The 23,973-nt window shown below is 40.1% G+C and overlaps 1 protein-coding gene across 50 annotated transcripts in view; it reads left to right on the forward strand.

Moving 5' to 3' along the window:
* The window catches only part of LOC147368975 (uncharacterized), a 724,353-nt gene that overhangs the window by 258,817 nt on the left and 441,563 nt on the right, over nucleotides 1-23,973 (forward strand). For 4 of the 50 annotated variants that reach the window (XR_015167036.1, XR_015167037.1, XM_086410610.1 and 1 more), the window contains one exon: nucleotides 4,240-6,513. The exons of 45 other annotated variants lie outside the window; for them this stretch is intronic. Coding sequence is in view for 2 of the 5 variants with exons in the window: in XM_086410614.1 (XP_086266740.1) it covers nucleotides 4,240-4,255 (16 nt within the window). In the remaining 3 variants the exon portion in view is untranslated. Of the gene's footprint in view, nucleotides 1-4,239; nucleotides 6,514-11,119; nucleotides 11,917-23,973 lie in introns of those variants that run through there. One more of the 50 variants, XM_086410613.1, reaches the window with a different exon arrangement.

A 23,973-nucleotide genomic window follows, 5' to 3' on the forward strand; every position in this document is an offset into this window, starting at 1 on the left:
GATTGCCTGATGCCTGGGGGCCAGAACCCACCTACCAGAGACACATGGGGAAGGGGAAAATATGGGTCACTGGAAAGAAAATAGTTCTTTTTTTACCTCTTAAAATTGGAAAAAGTAGCAAAGTAGACGTCTTTTGTTCATGTTCTGTACATTTTTTTTTTTTAATTTAAGACCTCAAAGAGCATGTTACCTTTTAAAAATTTATGGAAGGGTATTTTTAAAAAGGATAAAGACTTGCAAGTCTGTACTATACAAAAAGTTCCACCAGCCAGTCACTAGAATTGGTCAGTTTAAAGGACTTTATTTTAGTTCTGGTCATTTTTTCCCCCTAAATATAAAAGTCATGCTTGTTTACTATGGAAAAAATATGAAAAATATGGAAAGACATATGGGGGAAAAGAAACAACGAATATTTCTGCTACCCATAGTAACTATTACTCATATTTCAGTATATTTTATTTCTGGTATTTTTCCACACGTATAGGCTTCTTCCATAGTTAAAGCTATAACGTACATATGGTTTTTTATCCTGACATGTTTAACTTAATGATATGCATTTTTGCTATTAAAATTATTACAAGTGTTTTTAAGGGCACCATTATATCACCACATTTAGACTATAATGCATTTATCCATTCCCATGGTGTTGGGCATTTTCCTTTCCCTTTTGTTATTGTTATTCATCTGTGATGGAGATCTTTTTCTGGCTTTTTCTTTTTAAATGATTGATCCTAGGGATTTTTCTAAATTTGAACTCCTATTTGGAAGGAAATAGGGTCTTAAATAAGTATGTGCAATATATTCCAGAGATTCAGCCCTTTAAAGGAAAATTCTTGACTTTCTCATTGTCACTGTATGATTCACCTTTGAAGGTAATCCACAAAATTATGTAATTCACAAAAATCACCCTTGCTCCAACTTCATCCACCGCTCATGCAGCACAGAGCTGATCTGATGGTCCATGTGAAGCCTTGTAGAGTTGTGGTTACCGTGGCTGGAGAGTCATTGCTTTTAGGCATTGTAGAAATGCAGCTCTTTAAGGCTGAATAACTCTTTCCATACAGCTAGATAAATGATACCTGGGGAAAGTTATAAATTTCTATCACTTGATTTCAACTGTAGAATGTAATACCACAGTGCTGACTCCTCTGTCCTCATCAGATCACAAACAATGACAGACTTTCCATCTGATTTGACATGGCAGCTGAATCTACTGTAGCCATTTCTGACTCTGCAAGACTGTCAATCTCACCACTGAATAATATAAAACCTGCATTTGCCAAGTCTCTCGCTTACATGCCAGATGGAGGAAAACTGCCACCATATCTAATTTGTAAGCTGGAGTATCTGATCAGGGGGAGGGGGGGGGATCATTATGCTTGTGACCAAGAATGGAAAGAACCATATCATGATCCATGAAGGATAAACTTACAGAGGAAGAAAAAAAGAAGAATGTGTAAGCTGACAACACAATCTACTTATTGCTAGATAAGGTTAATGCTTGTTCATGTAAACATATAAAAGCTACATTTTAACAAAACTGGGTATGCTCTAGAAAGTACTTCTTTTCAAGGTTGCAAAATTGCTGTAGCCCTAAAACCCTTTGACACATGAGCATTTCAAGGATATGCTGAAATAGTGAGTTAGAGAAAAGTAAAATTTAGTGTAGATGAGGGATTTAACCTAATCAGAATGTAAAGCTGCGTGGGGTAAGTCTATGCTCTTTTCTAGCTCTCTGTTTAGATGTGGTATAGATTTATACATATTAAGGCACTGCTTTTTACTGAATACTGATCATATGATTGGTGTAACAATAGACTTAAAATATTTATAATACCTTAGGGCCCATAGTGGAGAAGGCAATGGCACCCCACTCCAGTACTTTTGCCTGGAAAATCCCATGGATGGAGGAGCCTGGTGGGCTGCAGTCCATGGGGTCGCTAGAGTCGGACACGACTGAGCGACTTCACTTTATTTTTTCACTTTCATGCATTGGAGAAGGAAATGGCAACTCACTCCAGTGTTCTTGCCTGGAGAAACCCAGGGACAGGGGAGACTGGTGGGCTGCCGTCTATGGGGTCGCACAGAGTCGGACACGACTGAAGTGACTTAGCAGCAGCAGCAGCAGCAGGAGCAGCAGTAGTAGGGCTCATAGATGAGACTGGAGGGTTATAGTCCATGGGACTGCAAAGAGTCAGACAAGACTGAGCAACTCACACCACTGCACTAGAATGTGCCACCCCAAAATATACCGCTTTGGCATAAGGTTTATTTTGAGCTGAAGGCATTTATGAAGAAGCAGATATAAGAAAAGCTCTCTGTTCTCCCTCTGTTTGCCTAAAGGCGGGATATAGATTTGTAAAGGTACTCCTGACCCTCTTCTACAAGGAAGAGAGAAGTTAGTCACTTAGACAACTTTAGACGCTTATCCGCTGAGAGAGAGGGAACCTACATAACAAACCTTGCCCAAGACTAGCTCTCATCTGTTAGTTTCCCCATGTATTTGTCTTTCCACCGTTTGGTTTCCCATGAAGCTGAAAGTCCTGTTCCTATGCCTGTCCCTTCTCTAATAATTTATTGTTCTTTTGTTAAGATGCCATAGAAGTCTAAGTTTCAGCCACCCCTTCGAGTTACTCATCACTGGGTACTCCTAAGTGCATGCATGATGTACATGTTAATAAACTTGTGTTTATTTTTCTCCGACTAATCTGTCTTTTGTCATTCTAATTTACAGGGCCCCAGTCAGAGAACCTAAGATGGGTAGAAAAGAGAGATTTCTTTTCCTCCTGACAAAGCGCTCACATCCATTATTTTTTTGATATGCACGCTGATACAAATTACAAAACTCAAAGGTGGATAGACATAATGTTTGTATATGAGGAAACTGGGATTCAAATTCATATACAGTATTTCACAGCCACTAAGAGATGGGTCTGGGGCTGGTAGCAAAGTTTTCTTCTTTCATGTCTCATACTTTTGTATGTAGGACAAAATCTTAAATTTAGCAACAAGGAACTCGATTTGGACTCTCGTACGAGGGCCTTGAGGGTAGAGCTGCCTTGCCTGTGACTTAAAGAGGTGGGTAGCAGAAATGTTCCATCCAACCATACACAGGTTAAGTGAGCCTTACAGTGGTTCATCATCGGGAGAATAAACAATTCTAAAGTGATTCCAAGAGGAACTTTGTGGTTTGGGTTCTTTAACCATTGTAATATTTCCTGTCCTAGCATACCTTCCATTATTTCTTTAACTTGTAGTTTCCAGTGAGTTTGCTTTTCCATTACGGTCACAGTGAGTGACAGTGTTACCCAGTATCGGAGCAGACATTGGAGTAGGAAAACAAGATGGACTTTGGGGATGTAGGCGCTGTATTTAGGTTTTCAGTAATTGGGGGTTATATCAAGCAAGAGGAAAATTGGTGAAGATTAGTGGAATAATATATGTAAAAATATACCTGAAATTAGAGAGTGTGTAATTTTTTAATGTTATCACTAGGATGCTATTTTTCAATGATAGTCTGTGTAGATGTATTTGTGTATCTGTATATGAGTGTAATGCCTATCTGTATATGTGTATTTTATATGGAAACATGTGCACGTGTGCATATAACGTGTGTATGTTTGTGTGGATATTATAGGATGTACAGTACAATGTTGGGGCAGTAGGTTAGAGCTATGAACTGAGGGGCTTCCCTGGTGGCTCAGAGGGTAAAGCATCTGCCTGCAATGCGGGAGACCTGGGTTTGATCCCTGGGTGGGGAGGATCCCTTGGAGAAGGAAATGGCACCCCACTCCAGTATTCTTGCCTGGAAAACCCCATGGATGGAGAAGCCTGGTGGGCTACAGTCCATGGAGTCGCACAGAGTCAGACATGACTGAACAACTTTACTGTGAACTGATGGGCTGAGCTGTTCTCCTGCTTTTTATTTTTTGTACCTGGAACCTCTATGGATATTTGACTCTGTGAGTAATATTTGCACAGGAACTAAAAATGTATTATTATTAATAACTTCCTGAGACTTGTGGTCTTCTTTGAAGCCAAAAATAAGAGGGCGGATCTTAGGTAACTTACTGGCCTTGAGGATATCCTAGGCCTGGCTTAGTCGCGGACTTGCTGATTGCAGTTCCGCAGAATGTGGGCAAAGGCTGTAACAGTCCTGTGTGCCCAGGTCTCCTGAGTTGGTGCGTGACCAGCCCTCTAATCGGAGTCTCTGAGGTTTTGTTTGTTTTGTCTTTACAGCTTCCTGATGAACTAGCCAGGCAATTGGAGAGTACACTAGATTTCTGTGCCTTTCCTGATTTCAACTAGCATAGTGGGAAGAGTGCCGACTACCCTCCAATATGGTACTTTATGTCTGACATTTTGAAGACACTCCCCAAGCATCCTTTCCCACTTCTTGCCACAATGACTGTCACTCTGTATTGTCATGTTTCACTACTAGACTCTGGGTGCCATAAGGGCAGAGGCTGTCATATTTGTGCCTGGCGCCTGGTCTATGACCACTAACTAAATACTGGCCTGAAGGCATAAATGAATCAATAGCAGGTAACTGGGGAAAGCTCCCAGAATCTAATGCAAATGCTGAGTGTAAAGAATTAGTCCTGGACACGGAATCTTTCTCCTCTGCTGACAAGGCAAACAAAGCCAATTTTTTGAATAACTACATTGTAAATAACATTGGTGGCAGATTTTACTGGAGCAGTGAGACAGCCCATGTTAAAAAGAACCTCTTTTCTCTGTGTGAAGTTTCAGCTTATTTTGCTGAGTGCAAAATTCTTTTATATGCCTTTACAAAAAGGAAGGAGGCATACTTTATTATATAGGCATAAATGTAGGATGAGGAACTTTGAAAAAGAAAAGCAGTTCTGTGTGGAAAATGTTTCAAAATGCTAATGCAGGCGCACTGTTGTATATTTGGGAGTAAAGTGACCATGAAAAGGAAAGAAAGGAGGCAGAAAAACTTCTGATTTGTACCAATAAAATGTAAATGCTTGTTATTTCTCTGTGAACATCAGCATATTGGATTTAGAGAGCACTCTTTTCCAGAATTTAAAATGCAACAATCCATAGAAAGAAACTGTTCCTCTGGCAACCAAATCTTAAAAAAAAAAAAAAAAAAAGTTTAAGATTAAAAGCAAATACATATGAACAACAACAAAAAATCTTTTTCAATTCACATACTGGAAATCAATTTTATTTCGAATTATGAGCAAGAAGTGCCTGGCCTGTTTACCACCTGCATTTTTCCAATAATTTATAATTAGAACCCAGCAGTAAGTATTGATTTCCAATTGATGGATATCATCTGTGCCCTAATAAACTGACAGACCTTCAGAAATCTATCCGGGGAGACCTTTAGAATACATGACATGAGTTAAACATATTTTATTTAACACCCGAGGAAATTTGCATTTCATCTCTCTAGCTTTTACGAAGCGGCTGTAAATGATTTAGCTCAGCTTTTAGATTTCAGAGTCATTTCATTTCAATTTGGAAGTACTCTTGTATAATTCTTAGCCTTTGTTCAACCAAATGTAGACGACCGACATTTAGCATGTGGAATAACATGTCAAAAATATGGGATGCTTCAATTCACGGTTTGTGGATTTAGTAAAGATGTGAAATAAAGCCTTTGATGCGTGTAAAAATCACAGTAAAATGTAAGTGAAACCTAATTGTAAAATGTAAATGAGGTCTAATTATTTACCATGCTCTTGTAACAGGAATCCTGCTGGGGAACATGCCACAGCATTCCCTAGGAAGTGGTGATACCACATCCATTGAAGTCCAGGGAGGCTTAGCTCCTACAAATGCTGTCCTTGTTTATGTGAAATGGGTGGAGCATTTCTTACAGGAGTGAGTGCTTCTGTTTTATGTGCTTGGCAACCTATTCAAGGCATAACCACTGAGGGCAGGATATTCATACAGAAAACACCAAGAATCAGTGTCCTTAAAAGATCACTGTGAACAATCTGTGGCTCCTAGACTAATGCATTATTTCATGAGTACTATTTTATTAGTTTTATAATCTGAGGAAAAAAATTAAATGGAAGTGGTCTTACCATTAAATACTTGGCATTATTAATGTGTCAGTTTACCAAAACTTCCATTTAGATTTTTGTAGCAGAACTTTATTTTATTTTTTGATTTGGTTTGGTTTTGAAGGAAGGCAGCAGCAAGATGCAGGTTTAATATAAAGTAGGGCCCTCTAGCACTTCTCTGTGGATTTTGTTTGTTTTCTGGAAAAAAAGGATCCTATTAGCAGGTTCATTTGTATAATAATCATTCATTAAAATAGACTCCGTGGCAATGAAATACAGTACTTGAATTCCAGCACAAAGCCTTTAAAAAGCTAAAATGTCAAAACAATAAAACTAATTAAGGCAACAAAATAGCTTTTTCCAGCTTAATGACAAGCTGGTCCAAAAACACACTTGAATGATTTTTCTTTCCTCCAGAGACACTTTAAGTAAAGCAAGAATAGAATTTTCTGCAATCATTATCTAGCCCAGCGTCATCCAGGAGCCTAGCCCAGCTGAACTGTCTGGCAGAGGAGGTAACACGTCTACCTTTGGCTAGTTTTTCTCCCTTCCTCCCTCCCTCCCTCTCTCCCCTCACCTGCCTCCCCTTCTGTCTCCTGCAAACATTTATGAGGGTTTGCTATGCTGCAGGGCGCTGTGGAGGGACAGCTGCGGATGCAGAAGTCCAACACCTGATGGACTGGAAAGGGAAACTACAGGTATATAACTCTAATCCAGGGGAGAAAGGTAATGCATTTCAAAACTACGCAAAATTGTGAGAATAATACACAGCTCTCCCTCAGTGGCCAGAGACTCGGTTCAAATTTTGCCCATTGTTCCAGTAATGTCCTTCTAGTAGCAAAGGATCCAGCCCAGCATCACAGGTTGCTCCTGGTGGTCACCTCTCTCTAGTTCTTTTAATCTATAATTAATCTGGAATAATTCTTTGGTATGTCATTGATTTTTATGATTTTACCAGTTTTAAAGATTATAGGTCAGGCATTTTATAGACTGTCTCTTGATTTAGGATTGTCTAATGTTTCCTTATAAGTAGAGCCTGGTAATAAGTCTTTAGCTAGAATATTATAGATGCTGTGCTGTTTCTGTTGTATCCTATTAGGTAATACATCATGTTTATTTTTTCCATTGGTGATGGTGTTTGCATTTATCATTTGGTTTACATAATGTCTGCCAGGGTTTTTCACCATAAGTTACTTTTAAAGAAATATGGATTAATATTTTGTGGGCAAAGACTTCAAGACCATGTAAAATTCTGTTCGTCACCCCATGTTCATTCATGAGTTCTAACATCCTCTGATGTTTCCTGCCTGAATTAATTGTTACTATAATGGTTGCCAAAAGATGGTTTTATTATTCCTTTCTGTTATGAGGAGTAGTTCTCCTTATTTATGTGGCTTTTAATTTATTTATGTCACTATTAAAACTTAAGGTTCTTATTTTCTGAGAACTTTTATTATTCAATCTATCCCTTTATTTATTTTAAAGATTTTAAAAAATATTTGGACCATTTTTGAAGTCTTTATTGAATTTGTTGTAATATTGCTTCTGTTTTATGTTTTTGTTTTCTTGGCCATGAAACATGTGGAATCTTAGCTCCCCAACCAGCCCTCACTCCTTGAATTGGAAGGCAAAGTCTTAATCACTGGATCATCTGGGGAAGACCCTATAATTATTTCTTTTGATGATCAGTTCTCCCCAGATTTGGCCAGTGGGAGCTCCTTTGAGTTTACTCCTGTGTCCCTTTTATATGACTCCTTTATTCTCTATTTCCATACTTTCTGATGCCACATGATATTTCAGACGCCTGTTATACCAAAACCATGTGGTCTACAAGAATCATCCATGTTTTCAAAGATCTGTGGCACATCCAGAGTAGTCACTGGAAATCAGGATTTGGCCACTAGAGCATCACTGCTTCCTCACACTTTCAGTGGAAAGAGTTGAGATATATCTCTATATGCACATTTACAAGTGTATTTGTTTTGTAAATGTATTTGTCAATCTATCCATATTGACAACTTTGAATTTACACTGAGGCCTCCAATTTCAAGCCAACACCACAGATTCATTCCAGCCTCTTCCTTTCCATGCTTCCATCACTTTCCCTACAGGGAGAAACCTGACTCCCTCTGTTTTACTATCCCTACATTTAACCTGAGTGTCTGTCCTTATCTGGTGCCATTCTCTGCCCTTCCCCTCCCCTAATGCCCCTGCTGGCCCTGATCGTGTCTCAGACCTGCTTGCTCTGGTGCCTTCCTTATTCAAGCCTGCCTATGCCTTTTTGATGAAGGGAGGGAGAAAGCGAGGAAGGAAGGAACTATCTTTTAAAGAAAGGGAGGAATGGGAAGAGGAATGGTGGGTGTTCCTGGTTGACAATTGCTTGGTGTGTAAACATGCTTTCATTTCAACTACAGTAGATTTTGATTTAATAGCTGTTCTCATTGTTCTTGCAAGCTCACTAGTGGTCTACAGAGCAGTAGCTTGACTCTACTTGAATAATTCTCCCCACATATTCTCATAGCAGCCATCAGACATTCATTCAGGAGCTTATGGAATGCCTAGACTTTTCTGATTGTTCTCTTCATGTCTAGTGTAGAATATTAATAATATCCATTATATAGTGAAAAGGTTAACTTTGTTTTCCTAAGATTTCCTAATATGAGTAATATTAGTCATGAAAACAATACTTAAATTTGAAATAAAAGCTGCAGTTACTGTTATAAAAATCCCCATGAATCAGTAGTCTGCCTCATGTTCAGTGTCTCATAAGGGTTTGGAGGAATAAACTCAAATACCTCCATTAATGAGGTATTTGAGCTGGGGCTTGAGGAGTAGGTAGGACTTAGACCAGTGTTTTTTCGAGTATATTTCTTAGAGAATTAGTCATGTGATATGGACTTCAAAAAAGTGTTCTGTACCATAATGAATTTGGAAAAATAATATTATACCAATTGCTTGCCTTAAAAAATCCAAAAAAGGCCTTGAGAAGTCTTTGACTAAAGAAATTTGTTAAACTTTATTTTACTCAGCTTTTCCTATACTTGTTTAATGATAATTCTTTGTGTGTGTGATAATCAACCAGCCACAAAATATAGTTTAGACACATGGCAAAAAATTAATTTAAAATGAAAGATTGGGAAGTGGTAGCGATTTGAGTACTCTAAGTTGGCAGAAAAATGTAATAAGTGATAGAAGTATACAAGATTAAGAGTCTTGAATACAGGCTCAATAATTTGTGCTTTATTCAAATCAGTAGGCAATTATGATATTTTCTGCACTTACTGTTTACAGATTTGAGAAGTAACATTTGTTGAGTATCCCCTACATCCACAGTCCCCAACAGATACATTTTAGATCATCAGGCATTAGATCCCAGAAGTTGGGGATCCATGCCCTACAACTCAGCTACACACACACATACACACACCTTCTGTTACATTACCTAACCCCATGGATCTTACTCTCTACATTAATAGGACTTGACTTTACTATTATCTTGGATAACATAACTTTATGATTCCAAAAGAATTTTGTACAGCCATGTAACGTGATTGTTCATTTTAAGAACTTTCAAAAAAAAAAAAAAATTCAGTTCTTCAATGTAAAGCATCAACAGTTTTACACAGTCCCAAGATTCTTTGAATTCCTTGCTTCAAAGATCCTGGCCTTGCTGTTTCCACTTGGAGACCAGAATATGTTACCCCAAAATTGCCACTGTGGCATAAGGACTGGTTTGAGCTGAAGATAATTGAGAATCCACAGAGACAGAGAGAAGCTGACTCAAAGTTTCCCTTATCTGACTAAAAGCAACAACTTTTGAAAAATAAGGCTTCCATAAATTTCTTCGTTTGAGCAGATTTACTCCTAGAAGAGAGAATGTGAATGTGAATTAAAACCTACCCCAAATCCCTTGTCTAGAGGAATTGTATGGCCCTAAAGGAGGAAGAAAGACCCTCTCATACTGTATATAAATATTATCATAAACTTTCTTATCTCCTGATTGTTCTCCTAAAACCCCTTTCTTTTCTAAAGAAACTTTTTTCTTCTTCCCACAAGAAGACTTCTCCCCTTTCCTCCTCCTCTTCTAAGTTAGATTCATAAACCTTTACTTTAATCACTTAGGCAGGTACTTCTTCTCTTGGCTTCCATGTACAAACAAATAAATCTTTTTTTCTAATCATGTATCTTTGTCAGTTTAATTCACAGGCCTCAATCACAAAACTTCAGAGAACAGACGAAAAGTTTTTTCCTCCCCTACACACAAATCCTAAACTGTTATATCACGATTCTTACCCAATCCTAATGGAATACCCACACTGAAAGACCTAATTTAATCCAAACTTCCGATTCTAACTAAACTCTGATCTTGCCTTCCGATTCTGAGATACCATCAAAGCTCTCTTGAGGTGGTGTTCTCCTTCACTGTGGTAAGCAGTAAACTCAGCTCTGTTTTATCAATAGGGTTTGTGGGTGGTAACTGTAGAAACACATGACATTTTTTCTGCCTGTCTATATATCTATAATTTCAGATATTTTTAAAACTGAAAACATTCAACATTTCAAAACTATTAAGTAAAGAGATGGTTGTTGAAGAGGATCCTTTAGCAGTGATACTCAGGAAAGGCTTCAACTTCTAAGTCAGTGTAATCTTTGGGTAGAACATGGCTTTAGTTTGGCTCATGTTCTTATTTTGTGGTTAAAAGTAAGAAGCATGAGTAAATGGGACTTAGCTCCAGAAGGCTGAGAAGGGGCTTCTCCTCAAGATGCGAGAAATTGAAAGCCTAGAATGACCCAGAAGCAATATGAAATTGGTGCATTTCCTGGATAAGGCTTGTCTGTTTTGAAGGTCATATAAGAAAGCAAGACCTGTGAGTAGGAAAATCCATGGCAGGCTCATCTAAAATGTTTTAAGGGGAAGAAATTTAAGTAAATTGCTTACATATCCCACAAAACAATACTTAGACAAACAACAACAACAACAAAACCCCGCCTAAGTTAATAATTTCAATTTACCCTTAATTCAATGGATGCATTCTTTCTCTTATAGCTTCAATAAGATGTTTGTTCTTTTTTTTAAGGCAATGTATATGCTTTTGAAGTGTGGTGTTGGAGAAGACTCTTGAGAGTCCCTTGGACTGCAAGGAGATCCAACCAGTCCATTCTGAAGGAGATCAGCCCTGGGATTTCTTTGGAAGGAATGATGCTAAAGCTGAAACTCCAGTACTTTGGCCACCTCATGCAAAGAGTTGACTCACTAGAAAAGACTTTGATTCTGGGAGGGATTGGGGGCAGGAGGAGAAGGGGACGACAGAGGATGAGATGGCTGGATGGCATCACCGACTCAATGGACGTGAGTGTGAGTGAACTCCGGGAGTTGGTGATGGACAGGGAGGCCTGGCGTGCTGCGATTCATGGGGTCGCAAAGAGTCGGACACGACTGAGCGACTGATCTGATCTGATCTGATATAACATGAAGACTTTTTCACGCTGTGTTTGATTCTTCATGAATGTGCTCAATAGTGTTCTTGTTTTATCACCTATAATTCTTGATTCTTGTCTTCTGCCATGAAGTGCCATGAAGTAATCCTAATCCAGAAAGATTTGAAAATGCAAAAGGTTCTCGGTACCTGTTCTTTATCTGTCCTTATACTGAGTAGGCGTTTCTCAGGTCAGCCGTTCTTCTTTCCTCCTGGTCCTTGCCCCCAAGTTCATATGCTTTATAGCCCTCCCAGCAGGCCTGTAATTCTGACATCTGGATTCATTATCCTCCACTTGCTCTTCCTTGTCTTGGAGTAAAAACGTCAACCTAAATATTGGGGGAAAAAATGATTCCATGGTTAACATTCACGTGGGAAACATTTTTGAGGCTATTAAAGACATTTAAGTAGCAAACAGGCACATATCGTATGCTTACAAATTTAAGGGGGTGATTATTTTAGCAAGAAAATTGTACTGTTCATAGGCAAAGATAGCTACCCTTGCCTCTTAATGTGTTGTCTGATCATTCCTTAAAAGGAAAATAAAATCATTCAAATTTGTTAGATGAAAATGCTACCTAATCAATTTAAGTTGTATTTCTTCAAAAAATATTCTCTAACAAAAGAGAATTACTACCAAGTTTAAGCTTTGGTTAATGTTTATTAATTTTTAATATGTCTTCTACCATGTATAGATTGTTCATAGCCTTTTCCCATTTATCTATTAGGATATTTATGTTTTACTTAATCATTTGTGAAAGCACTGTATCTAGTAAGATAGCATCCCTTTATATCTCATATGAGGTATGATATATCTCTTGTGATATATCTCATCCCTTTATATCTCATATGAGGGCTTCCCTCATAGCTCAGTAAAGAATCTGCCTGCAGTGCAGGAGACCAAGGTTCGATTCCTGGGTTGGGAAGATCCCCTAGAGAAGGAAATGGCAACCCACTCCTGTATTATTGCCTGGAGAATCCCATGGATAGAGGAGCCAAGCAGGCTACAGTCCATGGGGTCATAAGAGTCAGACATGACTTATCGACTAAACCACCATCAGATCTCATGTAGGAACAAATATTTTTGCCAGCTTTTTTATTGGTATTTTATATTTTGTGATATGGGCTACCCTGGTGACTTCAGTTCAGTTCAGTTCAATCGCTCATTCGTGTCCAGCTCTTTGTGACCCCATGAACCGCAGCACGCCAGGCCTCCCTATCCATCACCAACTCCTGGAGTTTAACCAAACTCATATCCATTGAGTTGGTGATGCCATCTAACCATCTCATCTTCTGTCATCCCCTTCTCCTCCTGCCTTCAATCTTTCCCAACATCAGGGTCTTTTCAAGTGAGTCAGCTCTTTGTATCAGGTGGCCAAAATGTTGGAGTTTTAGCTTCAACATCAGTCCTTCCAATGAACACCCAGGACTGATTTCCTTTAGGATGGACTGGTTGGATCTCCCTGCAGTCCAAGGGACTTAAGAGTCTTCTCCAACATCCTGGTGGCTTAGCTGGTGAATAATCAATGTGGGGGACCTGGGTTCAATTCCTGGGTTGGGAAGATCCCCTGGAGAAGGGAAAGGCTACCCACTCCAGTATTCTGACCTGGAAAATTCCATGGACTGGATAGTCCATGGACTTGTGAAGAATTGGACACAATTAAGGGACTTTTAGTTTCACTTTTTCACTTATATTTTGTGATATAGAATCTTTAGCTGTTTTTTCAAATCTATAAACATGCATTCTGGGCTCCTCTGATACTTCACTTACTATTTGTCTGGAGTGACTTCTATATCCTCAAATTAGAGGATCATCTGCATTTAGTTTTCTTTTGGTTTGGTTTGGTTTCAGTTTTGTTGAAACTCTAAATTTCCAGTACAAATTAGAAATACACTTTAGATTAAAAAAAAAATTCATTACAAAATAAAATTAGTACAAAAGATGAGAAGTATAAAATTTTGGAGTTAGAAACACTAAGCTCATTTAATTCAAATAATCAACATTAATTTAGTGCCAGCTACACAGACGTTATTTTGATGGCTGTTTTAAGCCAGTGATTCTCAGCTTTGGCTGGACATTAGCATCTTTTGGGAAGCAGACATTTATTCTGTTGTTTGGACTCTACCTCCAAGGATTTTTATCTCATTGGTCTGAGTGAGATAGAGAAATTGGCATTAAAAAAAAAACTTCCTTAGGCCCTTCTAATATACAACCATGGTTGAAATCCAGCATAGTCCAATTTTCTGCATTTTTAGAAATAGAAGCTAAGAGATGGTGAAGACTTGGCTTAAAGTTTAGAAAAACGCTCAAGTTTGGTCCTGCATTCATTCTCCACACTTCAGTTTTTCTTTTAGTTGTGAGGTCGTGGAACAGAAAAACCTAAGAATAATTTTCACCACTTTTCTCCCCCCTCCCACTGGTGGGCAGTTGGTTTCACGATTGCTTTTATTCTTTTCCTAGTTTCTTTTCCTGCTCTGATAACTGTTGAGCCAATGCTTTAATTTATTATTCCCTTCCTCTCCCCACTCCCAAACTGCAAAGATAAGCAGATGGATTTAAGAAGCCAACTATTTATTGGGCATTTTCATTGGTTCCCTGCTTTACATTCACGCTCAGAGATTGGCAGTGGGTTGAGAGAGACCTGGGATGGAGACGGAAGGATGAGTGAAGGAGAAATGACCTAGGGCATGAGGATAAGGCAGCAGCAGAGGTGGAGCATTCAACAATGGGATCCAACTCCTTCTGCCTTAGAACTTCTTGTTCGTTGCCCATGTAGGAAGAGTCTCTCAGACTTCAGGGATGTGGGAGGAGAGAAATGTTTGCCACAAGCAGAGGGGAGCAGTAGAAATAATTTCTGAAACTCAGGTGCTTGATCAAGTTTGTAATGATGGCAACACAGCTCTGTATCTTCTGAGACACCATGACAACCCATGCTGGATTGTGAGTCATCTAAGTTCCTGGCTTTAGAAACAAAAGTAGCCATGACAAAGTTTGATCTGACTACTTCTATTTCCAAATAAGATAAAAATTCATTTCAGAGTAAATAACCCAACTAGATGTTTTTGGCGGAGGAGTCTTGTCTCTTCTATTTACTATTATAACCTCAATACTTAGAACAATATGTGATACCTAGAGTTGGAACTCAGCAATTCTGAGTAAAGAATTAATGAGTACCTAGTTCAAATCAGCAGTGCGAATTCCCCCCAAGGGTCAGGCAGATGACTTAAGTGACTGCATCAGGTTGGATAGAGTGTCGACTGGGAGAAAAAAAAAAACAAAAACAATGAGAGAGCTGCAAATCATGTTTTATTTGGGGCAAAATGAAGATATAGCCTGGGAGACAGCGTTTCAGATAGTTCTGAGAAACTGCTCTAAAGAGGTGGGAGGAGAGATCAGAATATACATGATTTTAGTAAAGGGAGATATGATCAGATGTCACCATTAATGATTTTAGTGCTTCTCTAGACATAAGGAGACAAAACAGTTGGGCTCATAAAATCTTCTGAAGGTCTCTTCTACCAGGTTTTCCCAGAACACAGAATGCCTCATTCCTGATCTCTATCCTGAACCCCTTACAGGGTGTATTGAAGGTCAGCTGCTGCAGTGACTAGTGGCTTCATCCTGGTAGAGGCAGATGGTGAGAGCCAATTTTAATTGTCAGGAGGACGATAGAAAAGCGGAGTCCTGGCGCAAACTGGACATCTACAGTGCTCTTTGTTTCTCCTTTTTAATTAAAATGCTTTATTTGTCAAGCAAAGCTCTGAAGACCGCATTTGGCACAGGGCTGCTAGTTTGCGTGCTCTGTTCCTAGTCCCTGTAGGCTTTTCATCGCTTCCTCAAGTTGTGTGGCGAAGCCAAGTTCCTCTGAGTACTTTTATTTCGCAGTGCTACAAGGTTTTCCACAGGTTGCTTCGATTGCAGAGTCCGGCATTCCAAAGCTGAATGAGGCCTGAGGGATGACAAGTAACAACCATTTCATTTTTTTTATCAGTGAGGGAGCTCTTGCCCAGAGAGGTTAAGTGAAGTGGGCGAGGTTAAACAGCCTGGTAAAAGCAAAGCCAGTTCTGGATCCAGGGAACTGGGGTTGCAATCTAGTGCTATTGCTCCCACACCACGCTGGCTATGCACTTTACAGGGAAAAGCTTTATTGCATTAATTCTCAAAATGATCATTGCTCAACTGGAACCATGCCTGCTTTTACTTTAATTGAGATTTTATTTTTGCCTGCCTGGAGCAAGGAGAGCATTATGCTATTTTAAATGAGAACTAAGGAATTACCTGCACTTCAAATATTAGCAGTTACATTCTGCTAAGGACACGTGTGGACTATCTATTAGAAACGTGTCGTAAGTAAACCAGGAACATTTCATACTAATTGTTATAAGCGTATTATCCATCAAAATGTAAATTTCCCAAAGTGGGCTTTATATGGATCATAATTTCCTTTATTATAAAATGGACTTGAAAACTCTGGTTGGCTCCTTGTCCTTATGTAAAACCTTCATTTCCTGTGGTGCCTCCAATTTATTTTTTCCCAGCTTTAGCAGCTTTCACACTGTGATTTTCTATATCTGTTGCAAATGTTCAACAATTTACAGTGAAAATTTGAGTCCGTGGCTTTCTGCTTGTAACTTTTCATGTATAAAGATTAAAGAATGAATGTGCAATCAGCAGATATATAGAAAACATCTCCTGCTAGAATAAAATAGATGGTTCAACTTCTGAAACCCCAATGGAATTTATAATATCTACCTACAGTACTGCCTATCTTTTGTAGTGTGGCTTCTGATAAATAGGCCCCCAGAAGAGACAATTTGGGGAGCTGGAAAGTACTTTATTTTTCTTTATAACCTGACATAGCATTGTCCAGGCCTTGCAGGTGGGAGGAACATCGGAAGCAGAAAGGCAGGAGGAGACCTAACGGTAATAGTGACTGACAAATCAAAAGAAAGTTTACACCACCTAATGCGAGCCTTAAAAGCTAATGCTCTTTTGGAAAGCAGCACAGAATTTGAGATTACACCTAGAATATTGATAATCGGTTGTTGCTTCCTCAGGACTTAAAACATGGTAATGTAGTCAGTTACCTGCTGGTATGTTTAGTTAGAGGCAAGGGCCCAGTTCCTGAAATTGCATATGGTGTGTGTGTGTGTGTGTGTGTGTGTGTGTGAGAGAGAGAGAGCGAGACTTTAGCATTTCTTTAGTAACAATGCCTGCGTATATAAAAATGGTTTTCTTTGAGGTCAAATCTATATAAAAACACAGCTAAAACAAAGGCCCAGTTTGCAGTGACCTGTCTGTAGGGGAAACCAGGAGTACTTCTTTTATGCTGTTGAGGTAATTAGATCTCTAATCCAATCTGTCTGCGTGGGATGTATTTGACCTCTCTTTCAGAAACAAGAGCTATTTCAGAAATGCCTGAGTATAAAAGCTTTTATTTGCATCATTATTTGGTTCTGTTTTGATTTGGGAGGACCTGATGGAAACATGTGACTGCTCTGGGGGTTCTAAACAAGCTGCTCTAACCCAGCAGGTGCATTTGAAAGCACATTTTCATTGCCAGATTTTGAAGGTGACTGAATAAGCGTAGTGCATTCAACCAGTGAGAACCAAGTACTTAGTATATGGGCTCAATTGTGTCTCTTCAACATTCATATGTTGAAATCCTAATCTTAGTACCTCAAAAATATGAGTACATTTGGAGATGGGGCCTGGAAAGAAGGAATTAAGATAAAATGAGGTCATATGGGTGAGCTCTAATCCAGTATGACTGGTATCTTTATTAGAAGAGGAAATTTAGACACAGACATAGAAGAAGGACCACTGGAAAGAAAACAGCCATTCACAAGCCAAAGAAAGGTCTCAGAAGCCTACGCTGCTCCTAACTTGATCTCCAAATTCTAGCTTCCAGAACTGCAGGAAAATACATTTCTGTGGTTTAATCCATCCAGTCAGTGGTACTCTGCAATGGCAGCCTTAGCAGATTTATACTATGAGTTCAAGAATATCCTAGCTTAATTTTAAACTGCTTGTTTGATATGGTATTTGACCTTCTACTATGATTCTCATATCCAGCCCTTTCTTTATGTCTGTGCTGCCATTACACTTTGAAAGACCACCTTCACTTTTTCGCCTGGAACGCAATTAGGCCGCAGTGAGAAGGGTCTAGTACAGGGACTTGGAAGGAGCCTTACCAGCCAAGTGAGAGAGGTGATTGCTAAGAAAGGTAGAAAAGGGTCTGGCAGAAAATTCCCTCTGTCTTAGGAGCTACATCTCCTCTATTTCTCCCATCTATTGCAGGGTGGTTTTGGGTATGGATTATGTGGGAAGTTAAAACAGAGGACTACTAGTATTATTGTTGTCATTCAGTCATTAATCCTTGTTTGACTCTTTGCAACCCCATGGATTGTAGCATGTCAGGCTCCTCTGTCCTCCACTGTCTCCCAGAGTTTGCTCAGATTCATGTCCATTGAGTCAGTGATGCTATCTAACCTTCTCATTCTCTGCTGCCCCATTTTCCTTTTGCCTTCAATCTTTCCCAGCATCAGGGTCTTTTCCAGTGATTCAACTCTTGGCATCATGTGGCCAAAGCATTGGAGCTTCAGCTTTATCATCAGTCCTTCCAATGAATGTTCATGGGCGATTTCCTTTAGGAGTGACTGGTGTGATCTCCTTGCTGTCCAAGGGACTCTCAAGAGTCTTGTCTAGCACCATGGTTTGAAAACATCAATTATTTGGCACTTAACCTTCTTTATGGTCCAACGGTCACATTCATATGTGACTACTGGAAAAGCCACAGCTTTGATTATATGCACATTTGTTGACAAAGTGATGTCTCTGCTTTTTAATATGCTGTCTAGGTTTATCATAGCTTTCCTTCCAAGAAGCAAGCATCTTTAATTTCATGGCTACAGTCACCATCTGCAGTGATTTTGGAGCCCCCCAAAATAAAACCTGCCACTCCTTCCACAAACATATCATAATATATAGTAACACAAATTTGAAATGAGACTATATGTTGACTCTTATAAATCCATTAAGGGGATGGAGAGATCATATTGGCTAAAACTGTTCTGAGATTGAGACTGAAGTTGATTGTTCAACTTCACTGTCCAGAGGACAGTGATGCTGATATAATGATCCACAGATCAGCAGCATCAGCATCTCTTTGAATTTCATTCGAGGTGAAGAATTTGGGGCCCTATTCAGAGTTACTGAATCAGAATTTGTATTTTAACAGAATCTCCATGGCAATTAAAATTTGAGAATTACTAATGTGTAGTGTCAGGTAAGAAACACCTGTCAATGGAGGGACCCCAACTTATGGAGAAGATGAGTAGGTTGGTCACACAGGGCAGATGGGAAGTTAAATTCTACCTAAGGTAGATGGTTCTAGAGCTGAGATCCACAGCTGAAGCTTCCAGGTGTCACTACCAGGGTTCTCCAAGATGGAGCAGCTAACAGATGCTTTCTTCTAGGAGTTCTTGAGATACGTCACAGTTATCTATCCATCCTCCCATGAGCTCAGAGCCGCAAGGACTTACATTGGCCAGTTGGCAGGTACTGATTTTATACCTGCCTCCTCACTCTATCCAGTTCTGCTCTCTGCATCCAGTAGTAGGGGGTGGGGCAGGGGGGAGAGAAGAGAAAGAGTAATAAGGGAGTAGCTTAGAAAGCCAGCAGTGGTACTTTTTTTTTTTTTTTTTACATTATTCTATTCCCAACTGACTCCAAAGTAAAAATAAAGTCTTAGGAGGGCAATGACATTCACTTGAGAATGAACGAAGGTTCTTTTCAAATCTCAAAACACTGAAGCCCTGAACATGTGGGGACAAACGCCATACTTTGTTAACATTATTGTTATTTTCTTTATCTTTCAAAAAGACTCTCTTTGATGTCCATTGCCCATTTATTGGTATCAGCCAGGGTTCTTGGCCTTCCCCAATTGATAGAAATTGATAAGAGACCAGACAAGAAGTTGAGGCAAGGCTTCACTGGGGCCCCTACTGCAGCAGGGGGAGCAAAAACAAGTAACAGATCCCCTTGCTCATTCCTTGAGAGAGGGTGTGCTGGTTCCTTACATGGGGTTAAGGTAGGGATGGGCCCAGGGGTCTGGTTGGAGCAGTGGCTTAGGTGGTTGCTTGATGGTGTTGAGTGAAGAGGGCATGTACATTACTGTCCTTTTGCTCCCGACTCCATTTTTGCTCCCTGCTCTTCAGAAGTCGGAGAAGGCAATGGCACCCCGCTCAAGTACTCTTGCCTGGAAAATCCCATGGATGGAGGAGCCTGGTAGGCTGTAGTCCGTGGGGTCGCTAAGAGTTGGATATGACTCTGCGACTTCCCTTTCACTTTTCACTTTCATGCATTGGAGAAGGAAATGGCTACCCACTCCAGTGTTCTTGCCTGGAGAATCCCAGGGATGGGGGAACCTGGTGGGCTTCCGTCTATGGGGTCACACAGAGTCGGACATGACTGGAGCGACTTAGCAGCAGCAGCTCCTCTTCAGAAGTAGCAGTTGAGATTTTGGTCTTTTTGTATCTTGTTGTCCATAATTTGCTCCAACTGCCCAGGCATGTGGTTATTCTTAGTCCTTCATAGTTTCTTTGTATTTTGTGGCTCAAGGAGACATCTATTCAGGTGCAAGCACTGCAGCAAAGAGTCCCAGGTCACAGCCTACGTCTCTGTATGATTTTTCATTCTTTTTTTTTTTTTTTCCTCTAATTTTATTTTATTTTTAAACTTTACATAATTGTATTAGTTTTGCCAAATATCAAAATGAATCCGCCACAGGTATACATGTGTTCCCCATCCCGAACCCTCCTCCCTCCTCCCTCCCCATACCATCCCTCTGGGCCGTCCCAGTGCACCAGCCCCAAGCATCCAGCATCATGCATCGAACCTGGACTGGCAACTCGTTTCCTACATGATATTTTACATGTTTCATTGCCATTCTCCCAAATCTTCCCACCCTCTCCCTCTGCAACAGAGTCCATAAGACTGTTCTATACATCAGTGTCTCTTTTGCTGTCTCGTACACCGGGTTATTGTTACCATCTTTCTAAATTCCATATATATGCGTTAGTATACTGTATTTATGTTTTTCCTTCTGGCTTACTTCATTCTTACAACATTCCTATAGGAAAGTGTTATTTTTGGAAGTCCAAAGTGAAAACTGAGGGTCGAGCACTAAACATTCATGCCAGAGTTGATGTTCCCGTAGAGGACTGACTCCAAAGCCTCGAGTGCATATCCTAAGCTGTGTTCTGCTCATCCACCATTCTTCCTCTCTTGTCTGCCTTCCCTCCTTCTGTAATATCCACTGAACATTCACAAAAAGGAACACTTCTTCTTTTGGGACCTCTGCTTTCATTTCAACAGATGATCTTTGAGATGTAGTCAAGCTCCCTGTTTCTATAATTTATTAAAAAGCCAACCCCATGCAAGCAGATATTCAGCCACCCAGCTCTTCAAGTTTGTTCAAATAATGCATTTTTAAACAAACAAACAAAATTGGCAGTGATAAACATCCGGTGTACACAGCACAAAGCCTCACGTGCTCTCCACACGCTGCATCTCCCTTTTCTTTTCGTCCTTTGTTTCTGGTGGACGGAATAAGCCTTGAAAGATGACAGGGAAAGGGCTTTGGTTCCCAGGGCAGGAGTGGGCAGAGGGTTGGTGGAAAGGAAAAGGAGCTTAGGCGAGGAAGGTTCCGATCGCAAATAAGTAGATGACATACTAAGAGGAGCCCCTGCCCTATTTCTCTAGCATTTTAAAAAGTTGAAACCCAGATTATATGAAAACTTGCTATTATGATACTATCTGAAAACGGGAGAGGAACACTTGGTGAGAGGAGAGCATGGGAAGTGGAGATGTGCCAAAATTGGACATTCCCTACTTGACAACTTTGCTTTCCAATTAGAAAAACGGTGCCACCCACCTCCTTTTGCATCAAGTAGAATGCTTGTGCAGAAGACCTTCCACAAACACTGCTGATTGAATTTTTTTCCACAGCAAAGGCAGACAACAGTCAAGTTAATGAAGAATATATGAAAAATCCAAGCAACATTTTAAGATGACTTACGATCTCTTAACATTTAAAGGGTTGAATTGAGAAAGTAGACATTGGTGTTTTCAAAAACATAAACAAGACTGAATTTGGCTATTGTCAGAAAGAGTGAGAAACAATGCAAATAACAAATAATAGTGTATATCAAGGCCTTCTTAAAATATACTATCCTGTGGAACCTGTGGTCTTCCAAGCAAATACTCAGCATACTTGAGCCCAGTCCATCCTGTTGGGCTTCCCAGATGGCACTAGCAGTAAAGAATCCACCTGCCAACACAGATGTGGTAATGGATGGGCCTTCAATCCCTGGGTGGAGAAGATCCCCTGGGGGAGGAAATGGCAGCCCACTCCAGTGTGCTTGCCTGGGAAATCCCATAGACAGAGGAGCCTAGCAGGCTACAGTCCATGGGGTTGCAAAGAGTCAGACATGACTGAGCATCTGAGCCTGGCCTGGCAAACTATCCCGTTAGTAGGAATGCAAAATAAAGCCTAGATTGGATCAGATAAGTATTGTTGCCTCCCATTCTAATGAGAAGTTGGAGTACGATTAACGAAAGCTTTGTAAATGTGCTCCAGGCTGTTAACATTACAAAGAGAGTTCAGGGCTGGGGAGAAAGGATCCAGGGACTAGGATCCACAATCAATTACAGAGAAGATCCTCCTATCTCGGACAGGCACACACATTTTGATATCTCATCAGGGAACCCATTGCATTAGGGTGCCTTTTGGAAGAAAAATGTAGGAACATGCTCCCTCCTATTTGGGGAATGATACGAGGGGGCTATTTTTGAATGATTAATTAAAGGGAATCAATCTTCATTGCTTTGCTGCTGACGTGAAAAGCGCCAGGCCTGAGCAATAATCGCGTGCAATTATTCAACTACCCCTTTGGCAAGGACAACGTAATTAGTCCTGGTGGTGTCGAGAGATTCTCTTTATTCCCAACAAATTGGCAGTTTTAATCAAGTGTTGCTGGAAATTTATCATAACACAAGGAAAACAATAGGTGAAGGGACAGGGCCCCAAGCTGTGTGACTCCTATCTACAATGGTACAAATTTACAATGCTAACAACATGATAAATACTACCAATCCATGAATGTGTTGATTATAATTTCATATCAGCACCAAGCCGTGGCAGTTCTTATTTGTTTAGAAGCATGGCTGTAACCCTTTTTGTGCTGCCTTGCATTTGTTGGAGGAGGAAGCTGAGGTTAGCCCTGGGGGCTGGTGGCCTGGACCTTGGTAGGTCTAAGCATTTCCAGAAATGCTCACCTCCTCCAGCCGCAGGAGTCTGGGAGCAACTGATGGCAGCCCAGGTAAGTAAGGCATGCAGCACTCTCCCTGAGGGTCATTTTGTGATTCCCTCCAAAGAGTCTTCTGCAGTGGTGAATTTCCAGACATCCAAGATTTTCTCCACTTTCAATATTTGCTTCTTTTGGGTATTTTCGTGCCTCCTAAAATCTTTACTTCAAAATGATAGCTGATGTTTATCAAGCACTTAGAACACTCTGGGTGTTATACTTAGCAATTTACCCATGTTGTTGAAGTTAATCCTCTCTAACAACTTGGGTTAGCAAACTATAATGTTGTTCACTTCCGATTTTACCCAATGAGGAAATTGAGGCTCTGAAAACAGGGCCGGAGAGTGAGGGTCCCAAGTCCAGGTGGCTGCATTCCTGGTCTGCGGCCTGACCCACTGTCTTGTACCAGCGCCCACTCTCAGGCTGCTGCTCCTTATTCTCAGAGGCCTGACAATAAAAAGATAGGCTTGTTTTACCTGCTTTGACTTAAGCTAGAATGCTACTGCCTACATTCTCTCTGCCTTCTTATTGCAAGAAGAAATCTGCTTTGTTACTTTCAGGAACTTATTTATATTTTTAGGTGATCTTTGATAACTAGCATATATTTGTGTTTGTGTGTGTGAGCGAGAAAGAGACGGGTGGAGAGGATGGGTATACAGAAAGCTAGAACTTCTCAAACTTTCCTCATTGATAAGAATCAGCAGGAGTCCATCTTAAAACTCAGGTTCCCAGCCCCGACTCCAGATCTGAACCATCAGATCCCCAGGGAAGGACCTGGGAATCTGCTAAGAAACTGCTCCTGGTATATCCTGGGTTCCTGCTCTAAGGCAGATTATCTTGAAATGTTTTCCTCCAAGAGTTAGTTCCATGGGATATTAATTGTAATATGGAGAACATTTCCCCTGGTCAGATAATTTAGGGACGTATGGGTTAAATGATATCTAACAAAGTTCTTCTAAGAGATTTTGCATTTACTGCTCAGTGAGATTATCAGGAGGTAATTGTGGTACTCAAATGTTTCCCTAAGTCCTTTGGCTATGGAGTGCTTTCTTCAAGAAGCATCTCCTGGGACTAAGGATTTGCAC

This window comes from Bos grunniens, chromosome 7 (assembly GCF_055505025.1).
Source record: "Bos grunniens cultivar Pamir isolate PY7600 chromosome 7, Bosgru_T2T1.0, whole genome shotgun sequence".
Classification (NCBI taxonomy): domain Eukaryota; kingdom Metazoa; phylum Chordata; class Mammalia; order Artiodactyla; family Bovidae; genus Bos; species Bos grunniens.